This window comes from Corythoichthys intestinalis, chromosome 18 (genome assembly GCF_030265065.1).
Source record: "Corythoichthys intestinalis isolate RoL2023-P3 chromosome 18, ASM3026506v1, whole genome shotgun sequence".
In the NCBI taxonomy this organism is placed as follows: domain Eukaryota; kingdom Metazoa; phylum Chordata; class Actinopteri; order Syngnathiformes; family Syngnathidae; genus Corythoichthys; species Corythoichthys intestinalis.
In genome coordinates this window covers 11,998,551-12,017,013 of record NC_080412.1, presented here as the reverse complement: position 1 = coordinate 12,017,013, position 18,463 = coordinate 11,998,551, and the positions used below count along the sequence as shown (strand labels likewise).

Sequence of the window (18,463 nt, the reverse complement as noted above, 5' to 3'; positions counted from 1 at the left end):
GGCCAAGGCTACAAGAAGATTGTCAACACTCTGAAACTGAGCTGCAGCACAGTGGCTAAGATCATCCAGCATTTTAAAAGAGCAGGGTCCACTCAGAACAGGCCTCGGGTTGGTTATCTAAAGAAGCTGAGTGCCCGTGCTGAGCGTCACATCTAAATGCTTTCTTTGAAAGATCGTCGCAGGAATGCTGTCAGTATTTCTGCAGAGATTGAAGGAGTGGTGGGTCAGCCTGTTAGTGCTCAGACCATATGCCGCACTCTACATCAAATTGGTGTGCATGGCTGTAACCTCAGGAGGATGCCTCTTCTGAAGACGGTACACAAGAAAGCCCGTAAACAGTTTGCTGAAGAAATGTCAACCAAGCACATGGATTACTGGAACCATTACCTACGTATGATCTGATGAGACGAAGATTAATTTGTTTGGTTCCGATGGTCTCAAGCATGTGCGGCGGCGACCAGATGAGAAGTGTGTCATGCCTACAGTCAAGCATGGTGGTAGGAATGTCATGGTCTGGGGCTGCATGAGTGCTGCAAGTGTTGGAGAGTTACATTCCATTTAGGGAAACATGAACTCCACATTGTACTGTGAAATACTGGAGCAGAGCATGGTCCCCTCCCTCCAGAAACTGGGTCGCAGGGCAGTGTTCCAGCATGACAATGACCCCAAACACACCTCCAAGATGACCACTGCTTTACTGAAGAGGCTGAGGGTAAAGGTGATGGACTGGCCAAGCATGTCTCCAGACTTGAACCCAATAGAACATCTTTGGGGGATCCTCAAGCAGAAGGTGGAGGTGCGCAAAGTCTCAAATACCCGACAGCTCCGCAACGTTGTAATGTAGGAGTGGAAGAGCATTCCTGTGGCAACCTGTGAAGCTCTGGTCAACTCCATGCCCAGGAGCGTAAAGGCAGTTCTGTATAATAGTGGTGGCCACACAAAATATTGACAGTTGACATGTTGTATGTTAATTTTGACAACTTTCACTAAGTGGTGTACTCACTTTTGTTGCCTGGGCTTTAGATATTAATGGCTATATTTTGAGTTATTTTTTGGGGAAAATAAATTAACTCTATTCTATAAGTGGCACAGACTATTTTTCATTGTGTCAAAGTGTCATTTTGTCAGTGTTGTCCCATGAAAAGATAAACTTAAATATCTGCAGAAATGCGAGTGGTGTACTCACTTTTGTGATACACTGTAGTTATGGTTTCCCTTGGAAGGCTAATGTCTCAGCCATCTGGGGCTGCCACAATGACTCAACATGTAATCGACTAGCAAAATAATTTTGATCGTCTATAAATTGTTTAGCAACATTGTTGAACTAAAAGTGTCTTGACTTTGAGCTTTCTAACTCATTGGCTACCATTGATGGCGATTACACGTCCAATCCATTTGAACTGAGAGGGTGGCAATAAATTGGGAGGGTGGCAGCGAATGATCATGTTTATGTTTTTTTTTCATTCGCTGCCACCCTCCCACTTCAGATGGATTAGACGTCTACTAGTGATAAACTCATTGAAATTCACAGCAGAAGGATGATTGGACGTCTACTAGTGATAAACTCATTGAAATTCACAGCAGAAGGATGATTGGACGCCACACGATTGGACATCTATCATTTATGGTGGCATTTGCCATCTTGGGTAGGACGATCAGTAGTTGGAAACCACATCATAAATTCAATTCAATTTTATTTGTCCAGCTGTATATCACAACAAGGTTGTCTCAAAGGGCTTTGCAGAGGCATTATGATACACAGTCAGAAACAGTAGATGAATTAATAAAGTTGAAGTCCTGGGCAACAGTACTCATTGCATAGCATCAGCTCGTTTTTTCTTAGTACCGAATTTTTCAGACTATAAATCGCAGTTTTATTCACTGGTTGGCTGGGGGTGCAACTTATGTGTGAAATTATTAACACATTATTATACAATTTCACATATTATTTTCACACTTAACCGCAAGAGGGCGCTCAACATTGGCGTTTTGTTGTGTTGTGTTTCAACATTGGCGGTAACTTATAAAAACAACTGAGAGGGGCTGAACAAAATGTCACCGAGAAAGAAAATCATATTCTGCAGGTTAAAAGTAGTGAAATATGTAGCCGAAAACGGTAATCGAGCAGCAGAAAGAAAGTTTGGTAAATTGCCTTTCAAATGACATGTCTGTTGTAGGACTTTATCAAATAAATTTTCCCCCAAAAATGTGACATTCAACAACTTACCTGAAGGTCTGAAGTAGGCCTGCAAAAAATATTGTTTGAACATCGCTATCGCAATGTACACATTTGCAATAGTCCCATCGCAGGACGTGTGATTTAAATTTTTTTTTTTTTAAATTTCCTTTAAATTTTTAAAGTAAACTTTTGTTTTGCTTCATAAAAGCAGCAATTGTGCATGGCTTCCTGGACCTTTTTATATTCACTCATCTTCATCATTCACAGATAAACCACCTTAGCCTAGATTAAATGGTATTATATGAATACTAGGGATGTCCTGATCACATATTTTTTGGACCCGAGTCCGAGTCACCCGATTTTGAAAATCAGCCAATACCGAGTCCCGATCTGATACCCCCCAAAAAAGTTTTTTTTTTTTGCATTGATGCTGATGCTGCCAGAAACAGCATCTCACATTCACAATGAATGAGTTGCCACAGCACACTTCAGACTGAGTACCAAGCTTAACGATGATTAACACATTTGTGCCTTTGATCGTAGAGCTACCGAGGCGTCTCTGGCCAGATCAAAGCTAAAAAACTGTCAATCCTCGTTAACTGTAAGTACCAAATGCCAGCTGCACAGTTTGGTCGCACTGCTTACCAGGAGGGTAGGTAATGCATGAAACACACAAAAAACCCCCCGATCCTTTTCACTCGATTCCGATCCTCTGAAAATGGCACAACCGCCCAGATTTTCGATCACGTGAACGGATTGGGACATCTCTAATGAATGAATGTGTGGTCACTGATTCAACCAAAGTCTTACCAAACAGAGCTATTCAAGTCATCTGGGGAAAATTCCTCTAATTTTAATATTGCAATATACGTATATCGCAATATACCGCAAACCCCCAAAAAGCCGCAATATCAGTTTTTTCCAATATCGTTCAGCCCTTGTCTAAAGTGTGCTAAAACGGTTAGCTCCTTTAAATCTGGGCTAAAAAGCTATTGTTTACCACAGCATATTCATAACTCTCTATATATTTCAAATTTCAAGTTATTGCCTTTTTAATCATTTTTTGGTATTATTACCATTTCTGATTTCAATTCTTTTTCAATTCTCTCGATGATTTACCGTCGTTTTTTTTTTTTAACTTTCTTTTTGATTCAATGTGATTTTTACGAATCATTTTATCTGTTTGTGGGATTTCATGTGATGTAAAGCAATTTGAATTGCCTTGTGTTGAAATGTGCAATACAAATAAATTTTTTAAACTTGCTTTGACCTATACCCAGGGGCAACTTATGTTTTTTTCCTCTTCATTGTTTCGCTTGTGCAACTTATAGTCCGAAAAATACGGTACTTCCTGATACCGATGACATCCTTTTAGGGCCGTACCAGTGATTTACTTTTTTTTTCTTTCTTCCTTTTTTTAATAAAAAAAAAAAAAAAAAAAAAGGGGGGGGGGTAAATATAGTCATTTTTTAAAATAAAATGTTTATTTATTTTAAAATAAAAATTCTATAGTTTTTTTAGTCCTTGACCTTTCATTGAGGACTACACAAATTGAATTTAAAATTCATTTTAGCAAGAAACGATGCATGAGTTACGTTTGTGAGCCACACAGAATCATGTGGCGGACCGGATCGGGTCCCTGGGCCTTGGGTTTAACACTTGTGATTGAAAAAAGCTTGTCGCTTTTAAATCAACAAAGACATTTACTTCATCGACTGCCATTGAATTATCGCTGCTGGCCCTTTTGACCTCAATGGGCGTCTATTGCCGTCAATGGCATTAAAACATGAAAATAATATTCACTACCTGCCTTCCCAGTAGGGAATCACGCTCCCGCTGGAGTGAAGCAACGGGAAGCAAAATTATTGACGATAAGAAGACCGCAGAAGAAGAAAGGCTATCGAGGTCGAAGCAAAGCCTCCCGAGCCCCTGCACGGATTTGCATGTCTGCGGCTAATTAGACACGAAAAGGCAAGCGGCGCGGGGAGCAGGCTCGGGTGGGATTAGTTGCCGCTTAATGACGAGAGATAGCGGAAGATTTGTCCATTGACGTGAGCATCGCCCTCCGGGAGGTCAGAACGATGATTTTACATGATCTTAGGTCCGCGTTTTCCTTCGTCAAGTGTAATTTGTCTCAGAGTAGATCATGTCGTGGCAGATTTTAGTCACTTTGGCATGTCTAGAGCGAGGATTAAAGCCGACTCTCAATTAAGGATCTAAATTTAGAGGAGGACTTTCAACTAAAGATGAAGTTGGACGGGAAATAAATTGTCTTTTTCAAAAAATGATCACGCTCATGACAAGACGCATGAAAATCAACGCCTGTGCCATTAACGGTGTTTTATGTTAAAAGACATTTTTTACCTGATTACCGTGGTCGTTTAAAGTTAAACTTTTTGTCCTGTCGTTAGCAATTTCAAAAAGGTGTACTCGATGCTGAATTAGGAAAATTCATCATGGCGGGTTGACAGAGCTTGAGTGGAAAGTCTAATCATGTAGCATCCAATCATCCTTCTGTTGTGAATGTAACTAGTATCATTAGTAGACTTCCAATCCATTTGAACTGGGAGGGTGGGAGCGAATGAACTGTTCGTTCGCTGCCACCCAAGGGCGTAGGTTTGCATAGGATTGGTAGGGACATAACACTACCAACTTTTCAGCATGCTCAAATTGTTCCCACCAACCTTTAAGCAACCTTTTTAAGTAAATGATTTTATTATGTTCAAACTTACATTTACTCCTTTTCACTCGCTGAATGCGCCAGTCCATTTTTTTCCCGCTCAAACGCACGTTTAATTGGCTGGTGACTTGACCCAGCCCCGACACGCACGCTCACACAGCCCCAACAAAAATACATGTCGACAACATGCCGCCTCCTCCGCCCCCTTTAAAGATGAGGGATATTATAAGTTGTTGTTGTTTTTTTTTTCGGCCAGCAGCAGCCACTGTAAGTAATTTAAAAAGACGCCAATGTTGTGGAGGTGGGAAACACACCACTATTTTTGCTACTGAAAGTCCGACCTGCCTCAGAGTTAGCATAACATTAAACTGTGTGAACTTGCTAACCTGCAAAACTTGAGTAGGAAGCTGCTTAGAAGTGTCCCTCTGTTTGTGTTTTCTATGGTAATGTTAAGTACACTGTGAGAAAAGTAATGAACTCTGCTGGAAACTATAGAACCAGAAAGACGTGAGCAAGAGAGACGGGTGGGGTGCTGCAAAACAACGTACACACAACTTAATCATAATTAACTATGTGCATTAAAAAAAAAAATTTTTTTAAAGGATTTTTGGGGGGGGGGATACTGCGAGCTACCCACACTAGCGCTGCGATCGACTGGTCGATTGTGAGCGACGTAATGAGCACCCATGATTTAGCATATCAATTAATTAGGTTCATATTCGTGAGAAATGTAGCCCTGACCTCCATTCACCCAATCTGTTCGTTCTTATTAATGTCCCATCCTGAGCATAAAGTGTACATGCAGGTTATGCTGTTACATCTTCCCTACCAATGTTGAGACCAAACCTACACCCTTGCTGCCTCCCTGTTCAAATGGATTGGACGTCTATCGCTGTCAATGGAAGCCACCAAGTAAACATATTTGGTGTTCAGTCTCGCATGAAATTTGTGGAGCTGATTCAAAAGTTTCCTGTTTTATGGTGTGTCGTCAAAGGTAAGGCATGTCGAGAATTAGCACTTTTAATATTGTTCATCTGTTTTGTGTTAGGGTGACCAAACGTCCTCTTTTGCCCGGACAAGTCCTACTTTCATGTAGTATCCTCGTTGTCCGGGCGGGTTTTATAAATTCATGAAAATGTCCGGTTTTTATGATTTTTCACGGAACCAATTTGAAGAGAATCCCTCCGGCCGCTGGGTGGCAGCGCCTGCCTGCGATGGCATGGCTCCTAGTTGTAGGGAGGGAAGGAGTAGTTCTTCTTGTTTTTGTTGGCAGTTTACCACTATTATGAGGCATTACCGCCATTTACTGGGTTGACGATTTGGCCCCAACGCCTGCCCAGTTGTTAAGCTTTTTACGATAAATACGTATATAATGGCAACTGCTGACTTCTGTAGGAGCTTTAACTGTAAAATCCCGTTTGGTGTTGCATCGATGCGCTGCCGATGATGGTAAACTTTTATAGCAGTTTGATTTTGCCTCAGCTATCAGCAAGCTAAATCGCGCTAGGCATTATGGGAAACGTAGTTTTGAACTGCTACGTTTGGAAACATGCTGGTTGAATAGTTTGTCAGTTTATTTCGGTTATTGCTTGTGTGCAATCTAGAACATGGAATGAGAATATCAATTGAATGGGAATAACAATTTGTCAAGGACAATTGTGATGATAGTAATTTATAAAAATGTTTAGTTGGCACATAGCCTACTGTGTGTATTCCATGGGTCTACATTATATATTATAAATGTGTATATATATATATATATATCTTAGTCATTATTTACTAATTTTTTTTCCATCCAGAGTGAGGGGGCACACTTTAAATATGTTAAGTTGATATAGTAGGCATCTTTGAGTGAACTTTGAGTAAAATTCAAGTATCTTGAGGCCGGGCTGAGGGTCCTCTTTTTTGGAAATCAAAATATGGTCACTCTATTTTGTGTACAAAGTAGAACTTAAATAGAAAATGGACAACAGTATTTGAGGGACCAATTTATACGACACCTAAAATGACAAAATTGTCTATTTCAAACCAAACTGGCAGACTTTCTTGGACTTTTCAGTAGTGTTGCTCCAGTACCATTACTGATATACAGCATCGGAGAGTACGACGAAATAACGCGGCTATGCGGCGCAATATGTACAAGTTTCATTGATGGGTGTGGAAAAGCCATGTGTTTTTCAGTGAATTACAGTGAGGAAAAGAAGTATTTGAACACCCTGCGATTTTGAACGTTCTCCCACTTAGAAATGATTGGTTTGAAATTTTCATGGTAGGTGCTTGTCCACTGTGAGAGGCACAGAAATCACAGTGTATGATTTTTTAAAACAATTTATTTGTATTATACTGCTGCAGACAAGTATTTCAACACCTGTCTATTAGCAAGGATTGTAAGCCTCAAAGACCTGTTAGTCACCTTTAAAAAGTACAACGAATAAATGGAGTGGACTTTTTGAGATGTTTGAGGCAGTTAGCTGCACCTATCCACCCCATACAATCAGGACGACTCCAAATCCTACCATTGTCAAGACTAAAGAGCTGGCTGGAGGGGGTTACGGGGCAATTGCCAAGCAGCTTGGTGATATAAGATCCACTGTTGGAGCAAATATTAGAAAATGGAAGAAGCTAAACATGACTGTCAATTTCCCTCTGACTGGGGCTGCATGCAAGATCTACCTCGTGGGGTTTCAATGATCCTAAGAATGGTGAGGAATCAGCCACGAACTACACAGAGGATCTGGTCAATGACCTGAAAGGAGCTGGGACCACCATTTCCAAGATTACTGTTGGTAATACACTATGACGTCATGGTTTCAAATCATGCATGACACGCAAGGTTCCCCTGCTTAAACCAGGCCTGTTTTAAGTTTGGCAATGACCATTTGGATGATGCAGAAGAGTCATGGGAGAAAGTCATGTGGTCATATGATATCAAAATAGAACATTTTGGTTTTACTTCCACTCATAGTGTTTGGAGGAAGAAGAATGATGAGTACCATCCCAAGAACACCATTCCTACTGTGAAGCATGGGGTTGGTAATATCATGCTTTGGGAGTGTTTTTTTCTGCATATGAGACTAGATGACTGCACTGAATTAATGAGAGTATGACCAGGGCCATGTATTGTGAGAGTTTGGGGAATAACCTCCTTCCCTCAGAGGATTAAAAATGGGCGGTGACTGGGTCTTCCAACATAACAATGGCCTGAAGCAGACAGCCTGAATAACCAAGGAGTGGCTTTTTAAAAAGCATATAGAGTTTCTGGAGGTGCCTAGCCAGTTTCCAGACCTAAACCCAATAGAAAATCTTTAGAGGAAGTTTCAACTCAGTGTTTCTCAGTAACAGCCCAGAAAGCTGATTGATCTAGAAAAGATCCGTGTGGAGCTGAGGTGCAAAATCCCTGCTGCAGTCGGTGCAAACCTGGTGAAAAGTTACAGGAAACATTTGACCTCTGTAATTGTAATCAAAGGCTACTGTGCCAAATATTAGCATTGATTTTCTTCAGGTGTTAAAATACTTGTTTGCAGCTGTAAAATACAAATATATTGTTTAAAAAAAAATCATACACTATGATTTCTGGATTTTTAGATCAATTCTCACAGTGGATAAGCACCTACCATTAAAATTTTAAACCTGCCCATCTTTCTAAGTGGGAGAACTTGCAAAACTGCAGGGTGTTCAAATACCTATTTTCGTCACTGTATTCTTAATTATGTTCTCCCAAACTGTTTGCGAATCAGCGAGATTTGACTAAAAATCCATATTTTCCATCCAAACAGTTCTGAAAAACCCTTCCAATGAGGTCAGGTAATGTCAACCCCTCCTAACCCATCTGTTGAGATAGACTTCATGTTTGAGTGTATAAATCCCGCACGAAGCGCTGCACAGTGGCTGCACAATAAGTGTATTGCAGCCATAAAACAAATTGATGGCCGCTGAGGTTTGGTGCTTGTGTTTCTTCATTCAGCCGTGCAGTAACTTATTGGTTCCCTGCCCCGCCTGTGCTCATCTCCTCCTTACATAAAGACTCTGTTGTTCCGTCCGCCTGCAGTATGGGATACAGGTTGTGGGTGTGGGGGGTATAACGTTGCCTTCGTGCACTCCTAATTATTGATCATGCACTTCCTTCACCGCAACTCTTGGTTATGTTTCTTCTCCTGCTCAGGGGAATGGGGTGTGTTGCACTAAATAAATGATTCAGATATTAAACAGAAACAGACAGGCAGCAGTTGCTATGACAACCGGGCACAGCCATTCCCTGGCAATTGTATAGCGAGCAGACGGCCGGACCGATGTCGCATAGAAGAAAATCCCAATGTTTGTTATTGTGATTGTAGCTGTTTTTTGGGACACACTACTCTGACAATATTAACTCATTGCCTGCTATTGACAATGATAGACATCCAATTTATTTAAACTGGGAGGCCTGGCCTTGCCTGAATGCTAATCTTGTCAATGTTAGAGTTAGTTCATTCATTCAAGCCTCCCAGCAAAGATGAATTGGACGTCTAGCACCATCAATGGCAACCTATGAGCTACTTCATTTGAACTTGGAGGGCACTGAAACATGATGATTTACTGCCAGCCCTGCCATTTCAAATGGATGTGATGACCTCGGTAAAATTCGCCCACCATCCGACGCAAAATTATATAAAAATTATGTTATTCGTTTGTGCTACGTTTGGGCTTGCTTGGGCTGAAAACATTCTCGTTTATGCTACTATCGTTTTTGAGATAGTAACAGTTCCTTTTTAGGTCAATCTGAGATCTACCCCCAACATTTTGATTAAAAACGGTGTCAATCGTTTGTGCTACATTTGTGCTGTAAAAAATGTTTGTTTCTGCTGCTATCGTTTTATCGAGATTGAAATATTAATTTCGAGTGATGACGTCACTCACAGCTTTTCTGTGTCCCAACTCCCGCGGCTGATGGAGCATACAAACTTCTCAATAACAGAGGGGTGTCCCAGCAACTAACGCAAACGTAGCACAAACAAATGGCACCTCATTCGGGTCCATTTTGCAGTAAATGGGGGGCTTGAGATATTAAATTTGAATGATTATGTGACCCACAGCCTCCCATTTACTGCAAAATTGACCTGCACGGGTGCCATTCATTGTCGTACTTTTGCGCTACTTGTTGGGCCATCCATCTGTTATTGAGAGAGCTGGAACGGAGGGGCTGTGATTGACGGCATCACTCGAAATTAATATCTCAATATCTATAAACTGATAGCAGCTCAAATGAAAAATTTTACAGCATAAACGTAGCATAAATGAATGGCATCATTTTGGGTCCATTTTGTAATAAATGGGGTCTGCCTGTTGTAATCACTCGAAATTAATATCTCAAGATCCCAAAAACAATAGCAGCACAAACAAAACCTTTTACAGTACAAACGAAGCATAAACGATTGACACGATTTTTTTGCATTTTTAATCAAAATGGGGCTGTTTTACCTCAGATTGACCTATAAAAGAATTGTAAATATCTTACAATAATAGCAGCACAAACGAAAGTTTTACAGCACAAACGGAGCTCAAACGATTGAAGTCATCTTTAGCTTAATGTAACTATGTGATATGTTATAGCACAGTATAATAATAACAGTTCATATAGATAACTTTGTGCTGAGAAAAAAAAATACCATTGTTAACTCATTCACTCCCAGCCATTTTCACCGGAGCAAGGCCCTTTGCTCCCGGCCGTTTTACTGGATTTTGACTGATTTTGCAAGGCTCACAGAAAATTCTGTTCTATTGCTATATAAACATGGAACCCACCAAAAGAAAGATTAGACTCTCTTCTTTCAGCAGGAAAAAAAGAAAGTTCATAACGCTTTCCATTCTTTAGAAATCAGCATTAGAAAATAGCTTAGTTTGAACAGTTTTCCAATTTCTGATGAAAAAACAGAGAAATTGAGCCTTTTGTGAAACATACATTTCAAACATAACTTTGACTTTAACACAGCTATTTTTTGCTTTAGTTAAACCCCAATCCTCTGAATAATGTTTTCCTTTTACAAAATAACATAAACAACAAGACAAATAGAGCTTTTGATAGCAAAGTAACAATTTATTTACACATAACTAACTGAGATGACGCTGTTGTGGGTTAACTTTTCCCTCATCGCTGCCTGTCTCATAAAGATTTTTTTGAGTCTCTAAGGGGTCTGCTTGGCGAGCAGCACGGACTCAACGACATCGTCCGCTGCACTGGTGGTCCCAGTCGTTCTGATCGGTCGTCCGCCGCCTGGCCTTTTTTACGAGTACTTGAGTACATTTTGGATGCCTTTTTCTTTTATTTGAGTAATATTGACACTACTCGTACTTGAGCAACATTTTTGGGTACTCTACCCACCTCTGCTCCTCATGTCCCTGTCAGACCCCAAACTACCTTTTTTGTCCTAATACTTTTGTCTATATTCCAATTAGACAATGTTCCACAGGGACACAGTTTAAGTACTTTCAGTTTCTAAATCATTAGAGTAATCATTAGAGTAAAAAGTCAACAACAAAACAAAAAGGACACTTGCTCTGAGAGTCCCAATACTTTTGTTTGCATATAACATTGCATTTCTTCTCTCTCTGTCTACTTGGCCGAAATTCTCCTTCCTCCTCCATCTTCTGGCCCTCTGCTCTAGTGATTAATTAGTCAAATGTGCCTTCTCTACAGCATAGTTTCCACTGCAGAGTAATTCCAACGTTGCACGGAGGTAAACAAGCGAGGGGAAAATGACGCGTAGAAGCAAAGGAAAAAAACAACGGGAACGTGAGCAAAAAGTCGTCCTAATTAAGAGACTAGCCCGGCTCTTTATAATGGGAAAGTTGGGGAAAAAAAGTGGCATCCAAAGTTGTTGAAATAAAGTCAGCGGCATTAGAATTCACAACCATCTCTCGCCTGCCTCTGCAGCATCCTCTCGATACAGAATTTCACAGAAATATTTGTGGAAAGGTTCAACTAATCAGTATGCAAGACATTCAGTAAATGATCATGTTTCAGTGCCAATGACGGCGAAAGACGTCCGATCCATTTGAACTTTTATCGCTGGGGAGTTCATAAAACGCCGCAGTCAAGGACAAAAAACAACCTTTAAACAGCTTTTAAACTGGCTCCATGTCAGCTTTCACTTGCTCATATTGTCGGGGAATTAGCGTGGTTGTAATTAGACGAGGCAAGCGGTGTCAGAGGTTCTGTGATTCAAAGGCGGCGGCGGATTAGTCGGGTGAGCAGGTGCCTTTGCGGATGAAATAAGAGCGGTCCGCTCGAGCGTAGGCTCTTCGTGCGTCGTCAGTAAGGAGATATGTCGCCGTTCTAAATCTCATCATAATGCTATTAGCGTCGCTTCCGAGCGCCCCTCCGCCGGCTGTCTGGCGGATGCCTTTTATTGTCTTGCAACACCATGCAGACTTCAGAGTGAGCATTATTGAATTAAACTGTCAATGTCAGACATTTGAAATGTTTTGAGATATATTTGATTCGTGTTTTTGCAGTCTGATGATGACACGTAAACATACAGTAGCTCACTGCCACCAAGGTTAATGGTAATCAGTGTTGTTAATCTTACTGAAAAAAAGTAATTAATTATAGTTACAAATTACTTCTCCCAAAAAGTAATTGCGTTACTAACTCAATTACCTGAATGTAAGAGTAATTAGTTACTTGGCAAAGTAATTGGTGATAATTACTTTTTTTTTTTCCCTCAAAAAAAGAAATTAAAAAAAAAAAAAAAAAACTTTGTGAAGTTTTTTGTGGAGGTTTTTGGTACAATTGGCCCGAGCCCAATTCTTTACCCTAATTTACCCTTTACCCTGAATCAACTGTGAAAAGTTGTTAAAATTGCTCCCATTATTACATTAGTTCCCTTCTCTCTACTTTCGACATATGAAAGTTTTAAAACTGTTTCATCATTTAAAGATAGATTCAAATCAAGATTTTGCCGATTTAGAAGTATTTTAGATAAAAAGTTACGTAGGTTCGCGAGGAAGGTTCTCTACAACAGAGCCGTCCTAAAAAGCCTACTGCTTTAAGATGGCGGCTGTCATTTTGCATCTAGTTATATCTATATACAGTACATGTGATATCTACCATGTCTACCATGTCTACCATAACATGCGGGCGTAGTTTGTCGGCTATCGGCTACAACATGAATTATTGGAGCTACCTAGCATCGCGTTTGCTCGGCGTCACAACTTTCTTGCCTCCTCCCCGCTCCTGCTCTGCTCTTTCGTCTCGGTGAGTCCGTCTCCCTCAGACTTTTCGACCAATATAGTAACGCATAGTAACGCATGCCTTTCCGTCCTCAGTAACGGTAACGGCGTTGCCAAGATGAGAAAAGTAATTAATTAGATTACCCACTACTGAAAAAAATAACGCCGTTAGTAACGCCGTTATATTGTAACGCCGTTATTAACAACACTGATGGTAATAGTGCAGCAGTGCAGTGGAACAGCAAAGTGTAACATGTTATGGGAAGTTAACTCAAAGGAAATATGGGAATTACAGATAAAACTCAGTTTTTTACAGAGCCCCATACATGACATGAATTAAACGAGCCTCTACTTTGTGTGACCAAACGAGTACTTTGTGCCTACAAACTATTAACTCGTGTGCACGTACAATTTGAACGTGCACACGAGCTACTACTTTGTGTCAACGAACTAGTACCACGTGCGCACCAGTTGCCTGAGTTATGCTTCTGCGTTGCGGTGACGGCGAAGCGACTATGGTGTCAATGAGCATTCGATAGTTCTGCGGCAAGGGAACGCGTTGCTCTGTAATTCACCGCCAAGCCACTAGAGGGGTGTGGCGTTGTGTTTGTACGTTTTTGGGGGACTTGTCGACTTCCTTTAGTTTTCTTCCGGTTACACAAAAATGCCAACGGAGATTGAACATTGAACAACAAATGTTGATCATACTAATGTTGAGGTCCAGGCGACGCAGAAGACAGTTTCGGAGGTGGTCTGTCCAACTGTTGATAGTGCACAGAGACTTCTAGCTTCGGGTGGAAGCCAGCAAGTTGTGGCGGCTAGCTTCAAACTGGTGTCAAGGACTGTGTCCAGCGTTTTGTCGGAGGTCTGCAAAGCATTGTGGACAGCCATCCAGCCCGATTATTTGGTTGTCCTACAACCAGCCAGTTGGAAGCCATAGAAGATTTCTGGTGGCTATGGAACTTCCCAAAATGCGTTGGAAGCCTTGATGGTAAGCACGTTATCATAAAAGCACCGAGGCACTCTCAATCAGTGATGATATATTAAGGTTTTGAACTGTCTGTTGTTGAAAATCAAACATCAAAACAACTCTTTGGACACCAAACATGTGCTTTATTCTTCATATACTTGAAGTGCGAAATGTAAATACAGTCATTTCCTGAATATAACGTGCCCTTTTTCCCCAAAATCAACTTGTAAAATCATGGTGCGCATTATAAACGGGTACATGGATGGAGACAGAAATATATATATATATATATATATATATATATATATATATATATATATATATAAACCGATTTTTTTTTTAATTGACACGGCCACGTTGTGTTGAAGAACGTGACATCACCATTTTGTTTCGGTAATACTTCACTCTAATCGGCCGAATGATTCCGTCTGTGTTAAATTCTGCTTTTTTCACTCTTCATAAAGCACAGAATTTAGTTTCTTGAACTCATTTGAGTCAACGTTTATTGCAGCTCTGCAACTCGGACCATAACAAACGTAAGCACACAGACTTCCTGTGTCCGTCAACTATATCTGTTCCTCGGGAAACTCAAACCCAAATAACAATAGTTCCTATTGTTACTGTTTTGTTGACAGCGATGAGCTCTCACGGATTTCCGACTTATGTTCTCACTGTCATTTTACCGTATCAATCCATGGAAGAAACGTTTATTCATCATGATGAAACGAGCAAGTTATACAGCAGCCTTTAAAAGAAAAGTCACATCTGTTTTGTTTTCTCCTAGATTCTGGTAAGTTGGAGTAGTTGTCAAATCATATTATTACCGTAAATATTGTCAGTTTATGGTAATGTTTTGAACTACCATTGTTCTATGCTTGTGCTGTGTTTCACCAGTCACTAAAATGACATTTCTGTATCTGTACACGAGCTCTGTTTTCTTGTATTCTTCTATTTATTGGTGCTAAAATTAGGGTGCGCGTTACAAACAGGTACAATAATTTCCCTTAGATTTTACAAGTAAATTTGGGGTGCGCATTATACACGGGTGCGCCTTATATTCGGGAAATTACGGTAAGTCACAGACTTACAGCAAACATATGTACAGAATAAATGATAAAGTGCACCAACCAGAAATACAACATAAAGAGATAAAAAGCTGGCAGTTTTTGGCCGACTGGGTCACCGCTTCGGGTGGCCATTCGCTTCTGAACTCACATATACTTACCTTCCATTTTTATATGTACTCGCTGACCTTGCCATTTGGCAATCTTTATAATGTCTTGACGAGACATTGTAGTAGTTGTGGTACTTGCTCTACGATGATACTTCCGTCGGCTTGGTCTGTTTTTTGCGTGAAATAAAACAATGTTTGAAAATGGCGGTGATTTCGCACTGAACCGGAAACAACAGTCTGAGTAGACCAATCACAGTCCATTTGCGCCACGGCACCACGCGTTGACGTCGCACAAGTCAAAATTTTGTTGAGGTGCACGGCAGGCTACGGCGGAGGGTCGTAAATCGGGTCTGCCTTGACGGCGCAGGTCTGCCGCAGAAGCATAACTCGGCCTATAATTTGTACAGTTCGTAATAGTTCGTGCGCTCTAAGTATTTATTTCATGTGCACGGAAACGTTAAAGCGAGCTCATGTAGTAGATCTAGCATCGTACGGGATACGAGGGTAAACATATCGAGCGCATCTCTACAGACTCGCAAACTAAGCCACCTAACCTGCAAATACACCAGCGATTCCCTCTTGGTAAGTTTATTTGGTATGATATTCTCGTCCTTTATTTTAGCTCATCCCCATCCTAAAATAAAATTCAATCATCTATTCACTGTTCATTTTGTAATTTTAGCCGGAAGAACAAAGAACATGTGCTCAATGTGTTTACCCTCGTGTACCTTACCGTGATGGATCTACTTCGTGAGCTCTCTGTAACGATTTCGTGCACATGAAATAGTGCACACGAAGTACAAGCTCGTTCACACAAAGGAGTAGCTTGTGTGCACGGACAATTTGAGCATGCGCACGAGTTAATTTTTATAAATTCATGTCATGTCTGGGGCTCCGTAGTTTTTTGTGGAATTTAGGGAAATTTTTTCAACTCACGGAAGGCGGTGTAGAACTCATGCAGGCTGAGGTGTCCGTCGTTGTTGTAGTCATCGTAGCGAAGCAGGTCCTGCATGGTGCATCGCAGCAAGGCGTCGTTCAAATGTTCTTTTATGGAGATCTAGACAAAAAATTATAAATATATATAAATAAAAAGGGGTTTTCTGTGTCATTAGTGAATTCTAATTAGTTTAACACTATTAGACGTCCAGTCAGTTTGAAATGAGAGGATGGCAGCGATTTGTTCATTTGTAGCCAACTGCCCCCCCCGAACTTCAAATGGATTGGACGTCCATCACTTTCAATGGCAGTCAGTGAGTTAAATGAATTAGTTTTCAGAACTCAGAATTAAAAAGAATTGAAGAATTCAAATCTTGTCCTGTGATTATAGACACGTCTACCAAATTTTATGCCAATTTCCAAAGCTGGTGTTGGTCGTTTATTCAATTCAAAATTCAAGGGGGCGCCACTGAGCATGTTTTAGGAGCGTATGTTTGAGACTGCCTAAAATATGAAGTTTTATATCAGACAAATGGCATTGCCAAAATCAGTGCGCGCATGATAGGTTTTACAAAAGCTAATTATACTTGGACACATAAAAAAAAAATAAATAATAATAATAATATTTTGCATAGTTTTGTTTTTTAGACTAAATCCATACAATTTTTGGTTTCCAATTTCAAAATCCCGCCCCATCCACATACTTTAGTTTTCATGTTATCACCATTTTTTGATATTCTTAGATAAGTGGTATTCTATACAGTACAGATTCTTACATTTAGCTTTTCAGTATTTTGCATACCGTAATTTTCACACTATCAGGCGCACCTGTCTGTAAGCCGCCACGCACCAAATTTGACATGAAAACTGCATTTGTTCATAGAAAAGCCGCACTGGACTATAAGCCGCAGCTATCCTCACTGTATTATGGGATATTTACACCAATAGATATTAACCGGTAACACTTTATTTGACAGCAGCATCATAAGACTGTCATAAGACCAAATGAACCACCATAAAGCTTTGAACCAATTGGCTGCAAAGCTTCATTGCTTCAAGAAGCTTCATTTGGCCATAACTGTTCTCTTGGGGGACACAGTCAACCTCTGCTGCCACCTGCTGTCAACACTGTTGTCGTCCAACATGCCTCCTAGCATGTAATGCAGCGCTACAGATGTAAATAACAATCAAAATTTATGTTCTGTGATCATTATTTCTTCAGTTACTGCTCCAGTTGTTTCATTAATTGCTAGTTATGGCATATAGTAGCACTGTATTTGACAGTGGTGCCATAACACTGTCATAAGACCGTCATGATTATGACATGAGACTGCCATGAGCATTAATGAATTATGAGAGATGTCATTTTGTGTTAGCCTCCAAATTATCTCACTTTTGAATGGATGTAAAAGATCCGAGCTGGAAATAAATGGTGTTATTGATATAATTTGCCGCATGATACTCAATGACATCTGTCATAAGCATTCATTATTGCCCATGATAGTGTCATGTCATAATTATGACGGTCTTATGGTAGTCTTATGACGCCACCGTCAAATAAAGTGTCACCTATTGACCCAAATAAATCAACAAATAAGCCCCACTAGACAGTAAGCTGCAGGATTCAAAATGAGGGAAAAAACTAGCGGCCCAGAGTCGGAAAATTACTTTGCATTTTTCCCTTATTCGCTGCCAACTCTACCGCTTCAGTTGGCTTGGCCGTCTATCGCTGTCAATGGCAGTAAATGACAAACAAAACACAAAATATCATTAATCAGGAAATGAAGACGAATGAAAAATATAATCACATGTAAACGACCAGCGTGAATAAAATAGTTTAAAATATGTTGGTACGATTAGCTTTTCTATTGACGTCTTGCACTTTTTTTTCTAGTTTTACTGTCCTACAGCTGTGATTTCTACACCTTAAAAATGCCCCCCATCCCAGTTTATCTCCTCCAATTGATTGTCTACAGCGCCGCTGCGCATGTGTCGAGGCAGATTAAAGGGACGTGACAAATTTAATTTATATATTTCAGGGCCTCTGGCAGGCTCTAGCCATGTGTTCCTCTGATAGCGTCTGATCTGACCGTGGGCGTACGCAATAAACACTCCCACCAGACCAAAGTACGGGATTTTTTTTTGCCATCACAAAGACCACCCGCACTCGTGTCTGTGGCTTGAGGGACAAGTGGAATTAATTTTTACTTACATTCCATGGCTTCACTGTTTAAAACCTTTTCAGAGACACATCGGCATTAGTAATTGCCAGTCGTTGGGATCTTTTGTTACATCTCGCAACAAACCCGCAGAAAA

General features: G+C 40.4%; 1 protein-coding gene across 1 annotated transcript in view; it reads right to left on the bottom strand.

Moving 5' to 3' along the window:
* Positions 1 to 18,463, bottom strand: part of fstl4 (follistatin-like 4) — a 291,975-nt gene that overhangs the window by 74,082 nt on the left and 199,430 nt on the right. Inside the window, exon 6 of the mRNA XM_057821868.1 lies at positions 16,148 to 16,268. Within this exon, the coding sequence (XP_057677851.1) occupies positions 16,148 to 16,268 (121 nt within the window). The remainder of the gene's footprint in view (positions 1 to 16,147; positions 16,269 to 18,463) is intronic.